The sequence below is a fragment of the Hemitrygon akajei genome, chromosome 8, assembly GCF_048418815.1.
Source record: "Hemitrygon akajei chromosome 8, sHemAka1.3, whole genome shotgun sequence".
NCBI classification, from domain to species: domain Eukaryota; kingdom Metazoa; phylum Chordata; class Chondrichthyes; order Myliobatiformes; family Dasyatidae; genus Hemitrygon; species Hemitrygon akajei.
In genome coordinates this window covers 66,354,330-66,369,198 of record NC_133131.1, presented here as the reverse complement: position 1 = coordinate 66,369,198, position 14,869 = coordinate 66,354,330, and the positions used below count along the sequence as shown (strand labels likewise).

At 42.1% G+C, this 14,869-nt stretch overlaps 2 protein-coding genes across 6 annotated transcripts in view; one reads left to right on the top strand and one right to left on the bottom strand.

The window, feature by feature from the left end:
* The window catches only part of LOC140732508 (uncharacterized), a 28,401-nt gene extending 25,438 nt beyond the window's left edge, over nt 1-2,963 (top strand). Inside the window, exon 5 of the mRNA XM_073055276.1 lies at nt 1,285-2,963. Coding sequence (XP_072911377.1) covers nt 1,285-1,299 — 15 coding nt within the window. The 3' untranslated portion in view covers nt 1,300-2,963. The remainder of the gene's footprint in view (nt 1-1,284) is intronic.
* The window catches only part of klhl12 (kelch-like family member 12), a 113,821-nt gene continuing 100,298 nt past the window's right edge, over nt 1,347-14,869 (bottom strand). For all 5 annotated transcript variants that reach the window (XM_073053945.1, XM_073053947.1, XM_073053946.1 and 2 more), the window contains one exon: nt 1,347-5,116. In XM_073053945.1, coding sequence (XP_072910046.1) covers nt 4,990-5,116 — 127 coding nt within the window. In that variant the 3' untranslated portion in view covers nt 1,347-4,989. The remainder of the gene's footprint in view (nt 5,117-14,869) is intronic.

Here is a 14,869-nt window from a genome sequence, read left to right as displayed (position 1 = left end):
CTGAGTTCGAATCCAGCCAGCTCCCTTGCATGCTTTCCATCCATGCTGGGTTGAGCATCGAGCTAGCAACTTGGCCTCGTAAAAACAAGAAAGCCTGCTACAGAAACACCGTCAAGACGGCGCCCCGATGACTCACTGAGTTATGGGCTTTCTTATAAATATGACATCACAGTTGCAAATTCGGTAATTTCAGTTTTTACATTGTTATCAGAAAGTGGAATGGAGTTGTTGGCTGAACGGAGACGAAACACTATATTTTCAGCTTTTCCAATACTAGTGAAAATTTCCATTCTTCAATTCCAGGTGTCTGGCAGTTTGATCATTTGGGGATGGTGGAATTTGAGATCTGTTGTCTGATAAAGTTGGACATAATCAGTAGGGGAAGCTTTTGGATGAGAAATAGTTCAGGGTGGGGACGGCAATGGTGAATCCTTGGTGTATGGGTGGGTGTGGGAATACTAAAGAGAGTGATTTCTTTACCCTTGCTGTGATCATTGTTCATAGCTTTCTGGCTAGGTAGTTTTCAGACTTGAATAGATGGAATAGAATGTGTTATCCCTTCAAAATGGCTGCCACCACATGGAAAGGAACACAAGAGCTGATTCCTTTCAGTATTACCACATAGGATATAACTTTCCACTTTATGTTTCAGTACTGTGCCAAGTGCAGAATGTTACCTGAAAACATACCGAGTGGAATTAATGATATAGCTATCTATAAGGAGCTGTTTTCTGGAAGGCTGGCCTTTAATTTTGAAACTATGCCCTAAAAGTCCCATTTTGCCAAAATCCTGTGAATTCTCCTTGGTATTTTGAAACTGTTGACTACATCACCCATAATCCTAATTAGATTTATTATATGTGAAATGATGAGAAATTTGCTGTGGTGCAGCACTAGAACAGTGCACAGACATAATCTAAAATTACAAAACAGAATGCAAAAGAAAAAGGTAGCATTCATGGGTTCCTGGACCATTCAGATATCTGATGGCAGAGGGGAAGAAGCTACTCCAGAATTGTCAAGCATGGGTCTTGAGGCTCTTGTACCTCAACTGATGATAGTTAACCAGAAGAGAGCATGTGCCAGAGGGTGAGGGTCCTTGATGATGGATGGCACCTTCTTGGGGCACTGCCTCTTGAAAATGTCCTCAATAATGGGCGGGGTCATAAAATCTAAATTGCAGAAGAAACACTCCATTTTTTTTAATCCCTTGGGATTCCAGAAAGGAAGCCCAAATCTAAACTATATATGTGATGAGCATCTTTTCTTTTGTTTTCATTTTAGGAGAAGATCTTATGACCTGTAGTCACACATTCTTGGAGGCTGAAAGAAGAGACAAGATTGAAGTTTGTGCGTTTAAAAACACATTCCAAATACAATTTGATATGGGCTGCAGTACATCCCAAATCGTTGAGTGCCATTTCCCCTTCCAATACATCAGAGTAACATGATTGCCAGTCCTCGTACACTGATAGGGAGTAGGTAGACCCATGAGGATTGAGACTATTTTGTCCACTTCGCAGCAGTGGTGGCTTCCTTTCCCTATATGGAGCAATGTTTTCATGCTGTACGCAAGAGCTGGAGTGAAAAACAAATCAAGATGAATGCCAAATTGTAATTACAGGTGGTAGGAAAATTCATAACTTAACTTAGCTTCTATTCACATGGACCTATGGATCAGATCAAAATAATGTTTGAACCAGTTGACTGACTAATATAAAGAATGAGCTTTCAATTTGTTTTCAAATTCTTAAATGCAGTTTAAAAAAATATTTTAGGCTATAAGTGTTAGTTCCCAGGCTTGGACATCAGATAATTGGAAAATTCCACAATTTAAAAAAAAATTTAAAAATCAGCATCTGAATCAAACTTTTCGAATATCACAAAGGACTAGCCACCATGACCCAAATCAATGATGGTATTAAATTCACATAGTTTCTCAAGCTAATTAATAAAACAAAAACAATGCTGTAGATACTGGGAATAACCAACAATTTGGGTGATATCAATGGAATGACAAACCTGTAACAGTTTGGATTTATAAATGTTGAACAGCAATTCTAATATTGGATCATTGTCCTGAACCTTTGCTGTTTCTGCCCCCACAGATGCTGTCTGAACAGTTGACTAATCATTACTAAATTGAACCTGCCAGACTAACAGGATTAGTTTTCCTAAAACCATCTCAATAGCCCCATTTTCTGATACAGCAATGCACTTGATTAGTTCATTATCAGCTTGTCTAAACTGGGAACAACATTGACTTCTAACTAATTGCACACTCATCACTGATATTCAGCCAGAGCAGCAATATGCCATGTTGCCTGGTCCATGCAAACTATTGTACTAAAGCTCTCCAATCGTTTTTCTTTTGCCTATGAGTTTAAAAATTGCACCTAGTGCCTTTGTTTCTACACACAAAAGTTAAAGTTTGTCTTTCACCCTACCTGTCAGTAATATTTAATTACTGTAAATCCAGTATCCTGTTGCTATGTCAGCCAACTGCGTTTTTGATAAGAATTTACAAAGACCTCGCAAGGAAATCTTTCAGATTTTTTTTACAAGAACTATATAAATTGTATTTTGCGTTTTAATGTCAGATCTGACTGACATTGTGCACTTGCATATTTATAGAACATTAAAGAAACTCCAATTTGATGCAAGATCAGCTTGTTATGTGCACTCTAGTTTTTTTGATGTTCTTGTCACAATTCACAAGCATTGTGCTTGTTTTGTAGAGTACAAATGGGAAGGTATTTGTTGAAAATAGTATTCTACTGTGCAATGTTACTGAGCATTTTACACATTGCAGGATAACTGTTTACTTATCTTTAACATAATACAATCATGCTTTAAACCATTTGTACAGACCATGATTAAGAATGTATTACTGTAAATTTTATTGTGCATTACCATTATTAGACTGAAAACTGTTGGCTTTAATAAAATGTAGCTGGACTGTGCTCATGTTGCCTAAATTGAAACTTTGAAATTAAATGGTTTTCATTCAGTTCACACAATTCAGACATTAAGTTGATATTGAATCAACTTAAGCAATGGGTGTAAGAGCCCTTGCATATGTTGGTGAGGGGGTGATTTTAAGCCACTGTTTTCATTAGATTGTTACATACACAATGCTGCTTAGGTGGAATATTCCACAATTTTGACTGCAGTGAAGGGAGAGGAAAAATGCCCAAATCAAGATGGCACACCTGGGGAGAGAAACTGGAAAATGTTTAAAAACACAAAATGCTGGCAGAACTCAGCAGACCAGACAGCATCTATGGGAGGAGGTAGTGACGACATTTCGGGCCGAAACCCTTCGTCAGGAGTGAAGTAACATGGGATGGTCGAGGGGGGGATAAGAAGTGGGGGGAGGGATAGAGAGCTAGGAAGTGATAGGCTGAAGGGAAATGGGCTAGGGGGAAGGTGGAGAATTATGGCAAATAAAAGAGAAAGAAAGGTAGGGCTGGGGGGAGATTATAGTGGGGGGGGGGGAAGAGAGAGAGAACCAGACAAAAATTGTAGATTGGGGGGGGGGGGGGCAGGGGTATCAACAGAGGTTTGTGAGTTGGATGTTCATGCCAGCAGGTAGGAGGCTACCTAGGCGGGAGATAAGGTATTGCTCCATCAATCTGCGTGTGGCCTCATCTTGACGGTAGAGGAGGCCATGGACAGACATGGCCACAGGGAGATCCCGCCACTGCTGGAGGACCGAGCACCGCTGTTCGGCGAAACGGTCTCCCAGTCTGTGGCGGGTCTCCCCAATGTATAAATGGCCACATCGGGAGCACCGGATGTTTACACTTCCACAGTGATCGTGTAGTGAAGTTTATCAATTGCTGTTGCACTCTTGAGTTCCTGCAGCATATTTGCAGCTGTACACAATGGTAACATTATCAGTGACTGAAGGTGAAGAACTATTACCCTATGCTGCACTCAACCAGGCAAATGGAGAACATTTATGTACAAACGAGAACATCTGCAGATGCTGTAAATCCATTCAAAACACACAAAATGCTGGAGGTAAACATCATAGATACATTTAAGGTAAAACTAGATGAATATAGGGAAGGAATGTGAAAAGATTTCAATCAGGGTTGTTTAAGATTGCTACATCATGACTGCTGATATTTTGACATTTTATCTTGTAATATTACAAAATTGGGGAGAACTAATTCCATTGTGGAATGAGGTGTTGTACAATAATAGCTGAACTAGGCAGGTTAGATACCCCACAATATCCTTGAGTGCATGTAAGGTGATACAAGAGAAATGTTGAGGGATTCCAAATTCATGTCTTCTCTGAAGGTAATCCTGCTGGTGAAATATGCTAGTGCCTTAAATACAGTCAAGCTGTTTCACAAGTAATAAATGAAAATCTACAGCAGAATTTAACATCTTTACAAAAGTACAAAGGTTATGTATTAAATTTGTCATTTCTTTTACAGGTATAAATTAGTTAAAACAATTAGTAAGAAAGGGCTGCCATTGGCAAGTGTGTATAATGTGTTTCAGTAGTGCTCAGGACTGAGAAGTCACTAATATAAATAAGATGACGCAGCAGTCTTGGAAACATGAACATTATGATCTGTTTCATGACGTGCTCTCACTGAAGAGTTGAGCATGATTATAACTATAAATATTAAGCACGAGCAGTGATCTGTGGACATTAGAATGTCATACTTCACATTTGCACAAGCAGTAAACACAGGTCTTTCCTGCCCTTGATACTCTACTCTTTGTGTAGTGGTAACTGATCTCTCTGATTTGTATAAAAAATTCTGTTATCTACTATGTCAAAATTTTCCAATTCTTGCATTTAATCTAGGACCACAGAACTACCTTTCTGTGCAAACTACTGCTTACTTATGGATGGATTTACATTTAAGTCCAAATATTGCACTTAGAGACAAACAACACAACTGAAATGAAACGTTGCTGAGATTCAGTTCTTCTCTGTGACTCTCCTTATTCTTGCTTGGTTTTTCACTTCTCCCGTAGCACGCACACACCAGCATCACAGCGTTGAGTTCCCATTGAAGTTACTATATCCCAGCTGTCAATAACTGGGTCATAGTACTCGATACTGCTCAGCAAAGAATTCCCGTCATACCTGTCAGGAGTAAAGCAGAGGATTAAGATATTCACCTCTAATATGGAGCAATTCTCTACCTAGAACCTGCACACTACTGGAACCTTACAGGCAGATTACCTTAAGCTTCAGTTCCTTCCATAAGACAATGGTGGCCAGTACGTAGGAAACATATCCCCAAACCAAGTCATGTATTAACCACAGAGTTGTACAGCACAGAATAGGCCCTTTAGAGCATAGTGTCTCTACCAACCTTTTTGCCCATCAGCACTAATCCCATTTACCTGCAACAAATCTTGTATGTCTTGCTTTTTTAACACCAGTCTAGATGCTTCTCTAACACAGTGATGCTGCCTGCCACTACCTCCTCTGCAGCAAGTTTTAAAATGTCGACCAGAATAAATGAAACTTCTCCCCTTAAATGCCAATTTGCTTACGCTACACCACACAGTGAAAAGCTGAGAACTGCAGCTGTTAGTAACTCAAGACTGACGCTGCTTTCTTGGTTTAGGAAATCAACTTTAGTCAAGCTCTCCTGAGAAAAAAAAAATGGCACAGTACCAGAAAAGGAGTAAAGTTAAGCTTTGGAAAGTTACATAGCCTACTTGATTGGCATCCTATCCATCACCATAAATATCAATTTCTTCCACTATCAGGGCAGAATGATTGCTGCATAAAATGCACCAGAGTTACATGACTAGGCTACTCTGATGGCACCTTCAAAACCCGTAACTTCTTACCACCAAGCAGCAGGAGGGAAACAAGGGGAAATGCAACTCAGTAAACGCTCTGTTAGGTACGTCTGTACACCTGCTCATTAATGCAAATGTCTGATCAGCCAGCCAATCATGTGGCAACAGCTCCATGTAGAAAAGCATACAGACATGGTCAGGAGGTTCAGTTGCTGTTCAGACCAAACATCAGAGTGGGGAAGAAATGTGATCCAAGTGACTGACTGTGGAGTGATTGTTGGTGCCAGATTTGAATGTCAGAAACTGCTAATTTCCTGGGTTTTTCGTGCACAGCAGTCTAGACTTTACTGAGAATGGTGTTGCAAAAAACAAACATCCAGTGAGCAGCAGGTCTTTGGGGCAAATGCCTTGTTAACGAGAGAGGTCAATGGGGAATGGTCAGACTGGTTCAAGCTGACAGGAAGATAGCAGTAACTCAAATAACTACACGTTACAACAGTGGTGTTCAGAAAGAATCCTGGGACACAACACATTGAGCCTCGAAGTAGATGGGCTACAGCAGCAGAAATACACAAAGAAATACTCAGTGTCTAATAAAGTGGCAACAGCTGTTACCTGTTACAGCTAAAATGCACAACTCACAACTACTTCAGTACAATCAACAAAGATGTCTTAATGCGTATAAGTGAACTGTCACTGCTTAAAACCAACGGAAAAAACACAGTCTGTGGTCGGAAGTGCCCAAGGAGAAAACCGCGGAGGAAGTGTGGGTGAAGATCAGGATTACAAATCCGTTTAAGGAAATGGGGTTTTAAGCTCCCTATACCGACAATCTTGCTGGCGAGCGTGCCGTCTCTGGTGAATAAAATCGATGATCTCAGAGCCAGGGTACTGAATCAGAGGGACATTAGGACCGCATATATCCTTCGTTTCATGGAATCCTGGTTAACCCCTTCCGTACCGGATGCAGAATTCAGATTGATGGGTTTACTATACACTGTCAGGATAGATCTATAGAGTCTCTCAAAAGCAGAGGTGGAGGAGTATGCCTCACAATCAACTCTTTTTGGTGCACAAATATATCAGTGCTGTCCCAATTCTGCTCACCAGACCTGGAATAACTAGCAGTAAAGTATCGTCCTTTTTACCTACCACGGGAGTTCTCTAAGGTCATTCTGGTAGCAGTTTACATTTCACTTCAGGCCAATGTCAAGCATGGTTTAGATGATCTGAGTAATGGAATCAACATGCACGAAACAGCGCACCCTAATGCCTTCACCATCGTTTTGGGAGATTTTAACAAGGCCAGTCTGAAAAAATCACAAAGCAATTACCATCAGCAGATCACTTGCAATACCAGAGGAAACAACACACTGGACCATTGCTACACCAACATCAATAATACCTACCGTGCTATTCCACGCCCTCCCTCCGGGAAGTCTGATCACCTGGCTGTACTTCTACTCCCTGAGTATAGACAGAGAGTGAAGACTGCAGCACCAGTAGCGTGGACCAAGAAGGTTTGGACAAGGGAAGCACAGGAGCGCCTACAGGACTGCTTTGAATTGGTGGACTGGACTGTACTCAGGGATTCATTGTTGAATTTGGATGAGAATGCTGCAGTTGTTACCGACTTAATTGAAACCTGTGTGGATGAGCGTGTGCCTACAAAGACTTACTGTACATTCCCAAACCAAAAGCTGTGGATGAACCAGGACGTACGTCGTCTGCTGAAGGCTTGATCTGTGGCATTCAGGTCTGGCAACCCAGGCCTGTACCAGAAAACTAGGTATGATTTGCAGAGGGCTATTTCAAGGGCGAAGAGACAATTTCGAACGAGGTTGGAGGCGATATCAGAAGCACAGCAACTCTGGCAGGGACTGCAAAGTGAAACCCAATATCATGAATGGCAGTGATGTTTCACTACCAGATGAACTCAATGCGTTCTATGCCCGATTTGAAAGGGAGAACACAACTACAGCTGTGAAGATCCCTGCTGCACCTGATGACCCTGTGATCTTTGTCTCAGAGGCCAATGTTGGACTACCTTTAAAGAGAGTGAACCCTCGCAAGGTAGAAGGTCCTGATGGAGTACCTGGTAAGGCTCTGAAAACCTGTGCCAACCAACTAGCGGGAGTATTCAAGGGCATTTTCACTGCTACGGGCAGAAGTTCCCACTTGCATCAAAAAGGCAACAATTATACCAGTGCCAAAGAAGAATAATGTGGGCTGCCTTAATGACTATCACCCGGTAGCACTCACATCGACAGTGATGAAATCTTTGAGAGGTTGGTTATGACTAGATCGAACTCCTACCTCAGCAAGGACCTGGACCCATTGCAATTTGCCTATCGCCACAATAGGTCAACGGTAGACACAATCTCAATAGCTTTCCACACAGCTTTAGACCTCCTAGACAACACAAACACCTACATCAGGATGCCGTTCATTGACTATTGCTCAGTGTTTTAATACCATCATTCCCACAATCCCGATTGAGAAGTTGCAGAACTTGGGCCTCTGTACCTCCCTCTGCAATTGGATCCTTGACTTACTAACCAGAAGACCACTGTCTATGCGGATTGGTGATAACATATCCTCCTCGCTGATGATTAACACTGACGCACCTCAGGGGTGTGTGCTTAGCCCACTGCTCTACTCTCTGCACACACGACTATGTGGCTAGGCATAGCTCAAATACCATCTATAAATTTGGTGATGTAATCATGAAAGCGCTAAGACAGCGACTATACTTTATTAGGAGTTTGAAGAGATTTGGCGTGTCAACAAATACACTCAAAAACTTCTATAGTTGTACCGCGGAGAGCATTCTGACAGGCTGCTTCACTGTCTGCTACAGAGGGGCTACTGCACAGGACCAAAAGAAGCTGCAGAAGGTTGTAAATCTAGTCAGCTCCATCTTGGACACTAGCCTACAAAGTGCCTAGGTCATCTTTAGGGAGTGGTGTCTCAGAAAGGCAGTGTCTATTATTAAGGACCTGTAGCACCCAGGGCATGCCCTTTTCTCACTGTTACCATCAGGTAGGAGATACAGAAGCCTGAAGGCACACACTCAGTGATTCAGGGACAGCTTCTTCCCCTCTGCCATCCGATTCCTAAATGGATATCGAAGCTTTAGACACTACCACACTTTTTTAAAATATACAGTATTTCTGTTTTTGCACATTTAAAAAAAATATTCAATATACATTATTGATTTACTTGTTCATTTATTATGTTTTATTTTATTTATTATTATTATTTTCTCTCTCTGCTAGATTATGTATTGCATTGAACTGTTGACAAATTTCAGGTCACATGCCGGTGATAATAAACCTGATTCTGATTCGGAGTGCATTATCGGCCCATTATCATTCTGCATCTAAACCAGGGGTGGGCAAACTTTTTGACTTGTGGGCCACAAAGGGTTCTAAAATTTGACAGGGGGGCCGGACCAGGAGCAGATGGACGGAGTGTTTTGGTAATACACCTCATAAGAGAAAATAAAATATCATGGGATATGTAGAAAACATGTGCTTTAATTTCAATTGAAAATGAACAAATGCATTACAACAAAATATCTGTCTTTGAAGTCCCATGGTATTTAGCTATTTATTGAAATGACTTTTAAAACACTGAAAATTAAATGAATAAAATACAGCTTTTTTTAATAGTAACAGTTATTATTTTAAAGCACTGAAAATTCTGTTATCCTTCAAGATATTATCATCATCACTCTCCTCCTGACTGTCTTTATTTCAAAAACGGTAGGAGATACAGGTCTACTTGTCCTGCTCCCTCTTATTCAATTGTCCCCTGTGCCAAAACTCAACAACGACCAGCACAAGGACAGAACAGTGACAGCGCGCCAGTATGCGGAGCGCGTTATTTGATCTGGAGCGCATTTTTTATTTTGAGAACGTACGTGCACCTGCGCACTACTCATGTCCATCACTTAACAGAAATGACATGTAACATGTAAGGCTTATTGAAAAAAATAATTTCAAATGCATTTTTTACATAACACAGCGAAGAAACTTATTTTTAATTTCAGTGGGAACAGTGTTGTTGGTCTCCCTTTTTAGCCAGCGCATCAAAGTCTGGATTTAGTTTTGTTGTGGCGATTCTCAGGATGGATCTGAGGTGTTGGTCAGTTAACTTGGATCTGTGGCTGGCTTTGTTGATGTTCATGATGCTGAACGCCTGTTCACACAAATAGGTCGAGCCGAACAATGCCAGCATCTTCTGTGCCGTCCTCCGGAGGTTTGGAAACACCTCTTTACCAAGTGAAACATAAAAGTCATTCAGTTTAAGAGAGTTGAACTTCTCTTTTAAGACGGGGTCAGACTGAAGGTCGATCAGTTCCAGCTGTAGCTCCTCTGGTGCTGTTTCAGGATCTTGTGACAGGGGACAGGCCACCAACTGAAGTGACTTGTCAATTTTTTCAAAATCAGAAAAGCGACGGCAGAATTCTCTGTGCAGCGCATCCAGTGACTCGCTGTATTTTTTCACATTTGCGCCGGCCTCTCCCAGCGTGGCTAGTGTGGGAAAATGAGTGAATAACTTATTCAAAATTTGCCTGGAGAAAAAAGCCAGCTTGGATTTAAAGGCTTTCACATTTGTGTACATGTCATGCACAAACTGATCCTTCCCCTGTAGCTTCACGTTCAGTTCATTCATGTGTGAAAATATATCCACAGCAAACGCAAAGTCACAAAGCCAGCTCTTGTTGCTCAGCTCAGGAAATTCGCCGGCCTTCCTCAGTAACTCCAAAAATGCACCAATCTCCTCTTTGAGCTCCCATACTCGTTGAAACACTTTGCCCAAACTTAACCAGCGGACACGGGAGTGATAAAGTAGGTCCTGGTGATCCGCATCAGTTTCCTCCAGGAACGTGATGAACTGACGGTGCTGAAGTCCCCTTGCACGTATAAAGTTGACAAGTTTTACGACAGGATTCACAACATGATTCAGCTGTAATACCGATTTACATAGAGATTCCTGGTGGATGATGCAGTGAAGGAAAATAACATCCTGGTCAGGATTTTCATCTTTCACTTTATTCTGTATTCTCCTCAGCAGGCCGACGTTTTTCCCTGTCAAATTAGGAGATCCATCTGTGGTGACGTTGATAAGTTTACTCCAAGGGAGCTTCATATTTTCGATGACAGCAGACACCCGGTCATACAAGTCCTCTCCCCATGTTTTTCCTTTCAGAGACTCCATTGTCAAAAACTCCTCCGTTATTTCAAAAGTATTGTTAATTCCTCGGATAAAAATGAGGAGCTGAGCAGTGTCTTTTACATCGTTGCTTTCATCCAGTGCTAATGAATATAACGTGAACGACTCTGCCTTTTTATTTAAGTCGCTGGTTATATCTTCATCTATCAGTTCCACACGGCGAGTCACTGTCCTGCGTGATAAACTGATTTTTTCAAATTTGTCTTTGCTCTCCGGACACAATACACCTGCTGTCTCCACCATACATTCTTTTAAAAACTCGCCTTCAGACAGAGGCTTGCTGGCCTTTGCTAATTTGAATGACAGCATAAAACTCGCCTTGGTACTTGACTCATGAATGGCAGTTTGACGGTGAAAAAAATTTTGTTGAGCCTGTAAATTAGCTGCCAACCTCTGAGCATTAGCTTCCCGTTCTTTCGTTGACTGGTTGCTAGCATAGTTGGCATGTTTTGTGGCAAAGTGACGGCTGATATTATATTCTTTAAAAACCGCCACAGTCTCTTGGCATATCAGGCATACAGCAGTTGATCGGTGTTCGGTAAAAAGATATTTAGTTGTCCACTCCTTATTAAACACCCGACATTCTCTATCCACTTTTCTTAGCTCCACTCATCTTTACAGAAGGGGTGAGAGGTCAAAGAGTAAAGCGCAAATGTGGAATAATACGCTGCACCTCAACAAAGGTCAATGTATATAGAGTGCGTCATCTATTGGGAAAATGCCAGAATTGCGGGGAAAAAACGTTAACAAGGTTTATTAAGATAATTTCATCAAGTTCTGCGGGCCGGATTAAAAAGCTTAACGGGCCGCATATGGCCCCCGGGCCGTAGTTTGCCCATGCCTGATCTAAACCATGGATCTTCCTTCCCAACTGCATTGTACGAATTGCAGCAATTCAAATGTGGTTCACTGATCTCATGAGATGAATAAAAATAAAAAGACAAGGTACATGAGTTGCTGAGAATCTGATTAAAGGAACAAGTTTGAAACCTTCATGGCTTTTCACTGCCCACCTTTCATCTGTTACTTTGCACACTGTGCTGAGAAGATTGCAGAGACAGGAAATGGTAAGACCTGAGATCTTTGAACTTGATTGCTCACAAGTAAGGCAAAAGAACAGGGGAAGCACAAGGGGTGTAAGAAAATTTATTTACTCGTGGGTTTAGATTTGTCACTTCCCACGCCCTATCATTTTTTTTTGGTGGCATAGTCACAGTCAAATCGGCAGAGGAGGCCTCACAAAAGTCCAGGAGAGAGAGATTTAAACGAGCTTTCTTCGGATTTCAGCTTTTAATGGTGGCACAGTCATGATTCATTAACAAGGGCAAATAAAAATAAAGCACGGATAAGCAGAGCGGCCATTGTGTGAGTGTACCACAGTTAGACTCGGTGAGAACAGACTTGGGGAGTTTTGTCTTCTGTTAGTGCACAGTTAGATCAGTGAGAACGTCTCAGGTTCTGTGCTGTGTTCTTTTTGTGAGATGTGGGAACTCTGGGTGACCTCTAACCTCCGGGATAAACACATCTGCACCAGGTACTCCAAGCTACAGTTCCTCAGAGAACATGTTAAGGAACTGGAGCTGCAGCTCATACAAGAAACTGAGGAGGTGACAGATAGGAGTCACTGTGAGGCAGTCACCTCTAAGGTAAATGGGCAGCCAGTAAAGTATACGATTGTGGCTGTTTCTCTCAATATACCATCCAGGGGAAGAGCTGCTGTTGGTGTGGGGGTGGGGGGTGAACAGTGAACAGGTCTCAGGCTGACTGGCGCTGTGGCTCAGAAGGGAAGTGGGGAGAAGAGGACTGCAGTAGTGATAGGGGATCCCATAGTCGGAGGAGCTGACAGGACATCCTGTGGACGTGGTAGAGACTCCCGGATGGCATGTTGCCTCTCAGTGACAGTGTCAGGGTCAGCCATGTCTTGGATCAGACCCTAAAGGGGGAGGGTGAGTAGCCCCAGGTCTTGGTACATATTGGCACCAATAACACAGGTAAGAAAAGTAAGAAGGCCCAGAAGAGAGCATTTAGGGAGTAAAGTAGAAAGCTGAAAGGCAGGATATCCATCTCTCCCTGATCCTGCTGCCTGTGCCACATGCCACTGAGGACAAGAATAGGATGATTTGGCAGATGAATATGTGGCTAAGAAACTGTGCCGAGGGCAGGGTTTCACATTTCTGGATATTTGGGATCTTTTCTGGAGAAGGTGACAGAGACAGAAAGGGACAGGTTACAGCTGAAGCTGAGGAGACCAATATCCTAGCGGGCTGGTTTGCTAGTGCTGTTTACGTGAAACTACAGTGGTAATAAAGGGAGCAGGGGTTTTTACATTGTATGTTAATAATTTGGATGACAGAATTGATGACTTTCTGGCAAGTTTGCAGAAAATAAGAAGAAAGGTGGAGGAGCAGGTGGTATTGAGGAAGTAGAGAGGCTACAGAAGGACCGACAGATTAGGAGAAGGGACAAGGAAGTGACAGATGGAATACAGTGTCGGGAAGTGTATGTTCATGAACTTTAGTAGAAGGAAAGACCCAATGACTATTTTCTAAACAGAGAGAAAATTTAAAAAATCTGAGGTGTAAGGGAACTTGCGAGTCTTTGTGCTGAATTCGTTAAAGGTTAACTTGCAGGTTGAGTCAGTGATGAGGATGACAAATACAATGTTAGCATTCACTTCAAGTAGAATACGTGAAAGTAGTTGTAATGTTGAGGGTGAGGCCTCGCTTGGCGTACTGTGAGCAGTTTTGTACCACTTATTTAAGAAAGGATGTGCTGACATTAGAGAAGGTTCAGAGGAGGTTCATGAGAATGATTTCGAGATTTAGTAGAGCTCAGCAGGCCGGGCAGCATCTATGGAAAAGAGTAAAGAGTCAATGTTTCGGTCCCTCCGAGACCCTTCATCAGGTCTCCGACCGAAACATCAACTGTTCACTGCTTTCCATAGATGTTGCTTGGCCTGCTGAGTTCCTCCAGCATTTTGTGCATGTTCCTTTGGATTTCCAGTATCTGCAGATTTTCTCATGTCTGAGAATGAAAGTCTTATTGTAAGAGGAGCAATTGATGGCTCCAAATATTCACTTGCTGGAATTTTGAAGTCCAAGGGGAGATCTCATTGAAATATATCGAATGCCTAGATCGAGTGGATGTGGAAAGGATGCTTCCAGTGGTGGGGGATTCAAGGACCAGAGAGCGATGAATAAAGAGATGTCCATTTAGAATGGTGATGATAAGGAATTTATTTAGCCCAAGGGCGATGAATCTGTGGAATTCATTGCTACAGGTGCCTGTAGAGGCCAGGTCAGCGGGTGTATTTACGATGGAGGTTGATAGGTTCTGGATTAATCAGGGCGTGAAAGGAGAAGGCTGGAAGATGGGGTTGAAAGGAAAATGGATTAGCTATGATGGAACAGCAGAGTGGACCTTTAAACAGGATAATCCTGCTCCTTTGTCTTATGGAAAGAAAACTGTGATATGACGAAGGCTATATTTTTGGATTGCCGTTCCTTTTTGTGCTTTATGGTGCATCAGGTGGCACTTCGCTGTTTCTTTAGCATTTGATTTTGTTACGAGGCCGAGTTGCTAGCTTGCACGGATGGAAGCATGCAAAGAGCCAGCCAGATTCAAACTTGGGATCATTCACCAGCTATGTTTTTACATATCCTCGTGATAATTCATTGAGTCCTATTCCACACATCTTCTCTTTCATGAGCCCATTAACTCCACTGTCATTCTCCTAGCACCCACCTTCACTGGGCCAAGCTACAGGTCAGTCGTTCTACCAACCTGCATGCCTTTGGAATGTGGAAATAATTCAGTGCACAGAAACCCACAAGAAAAACGT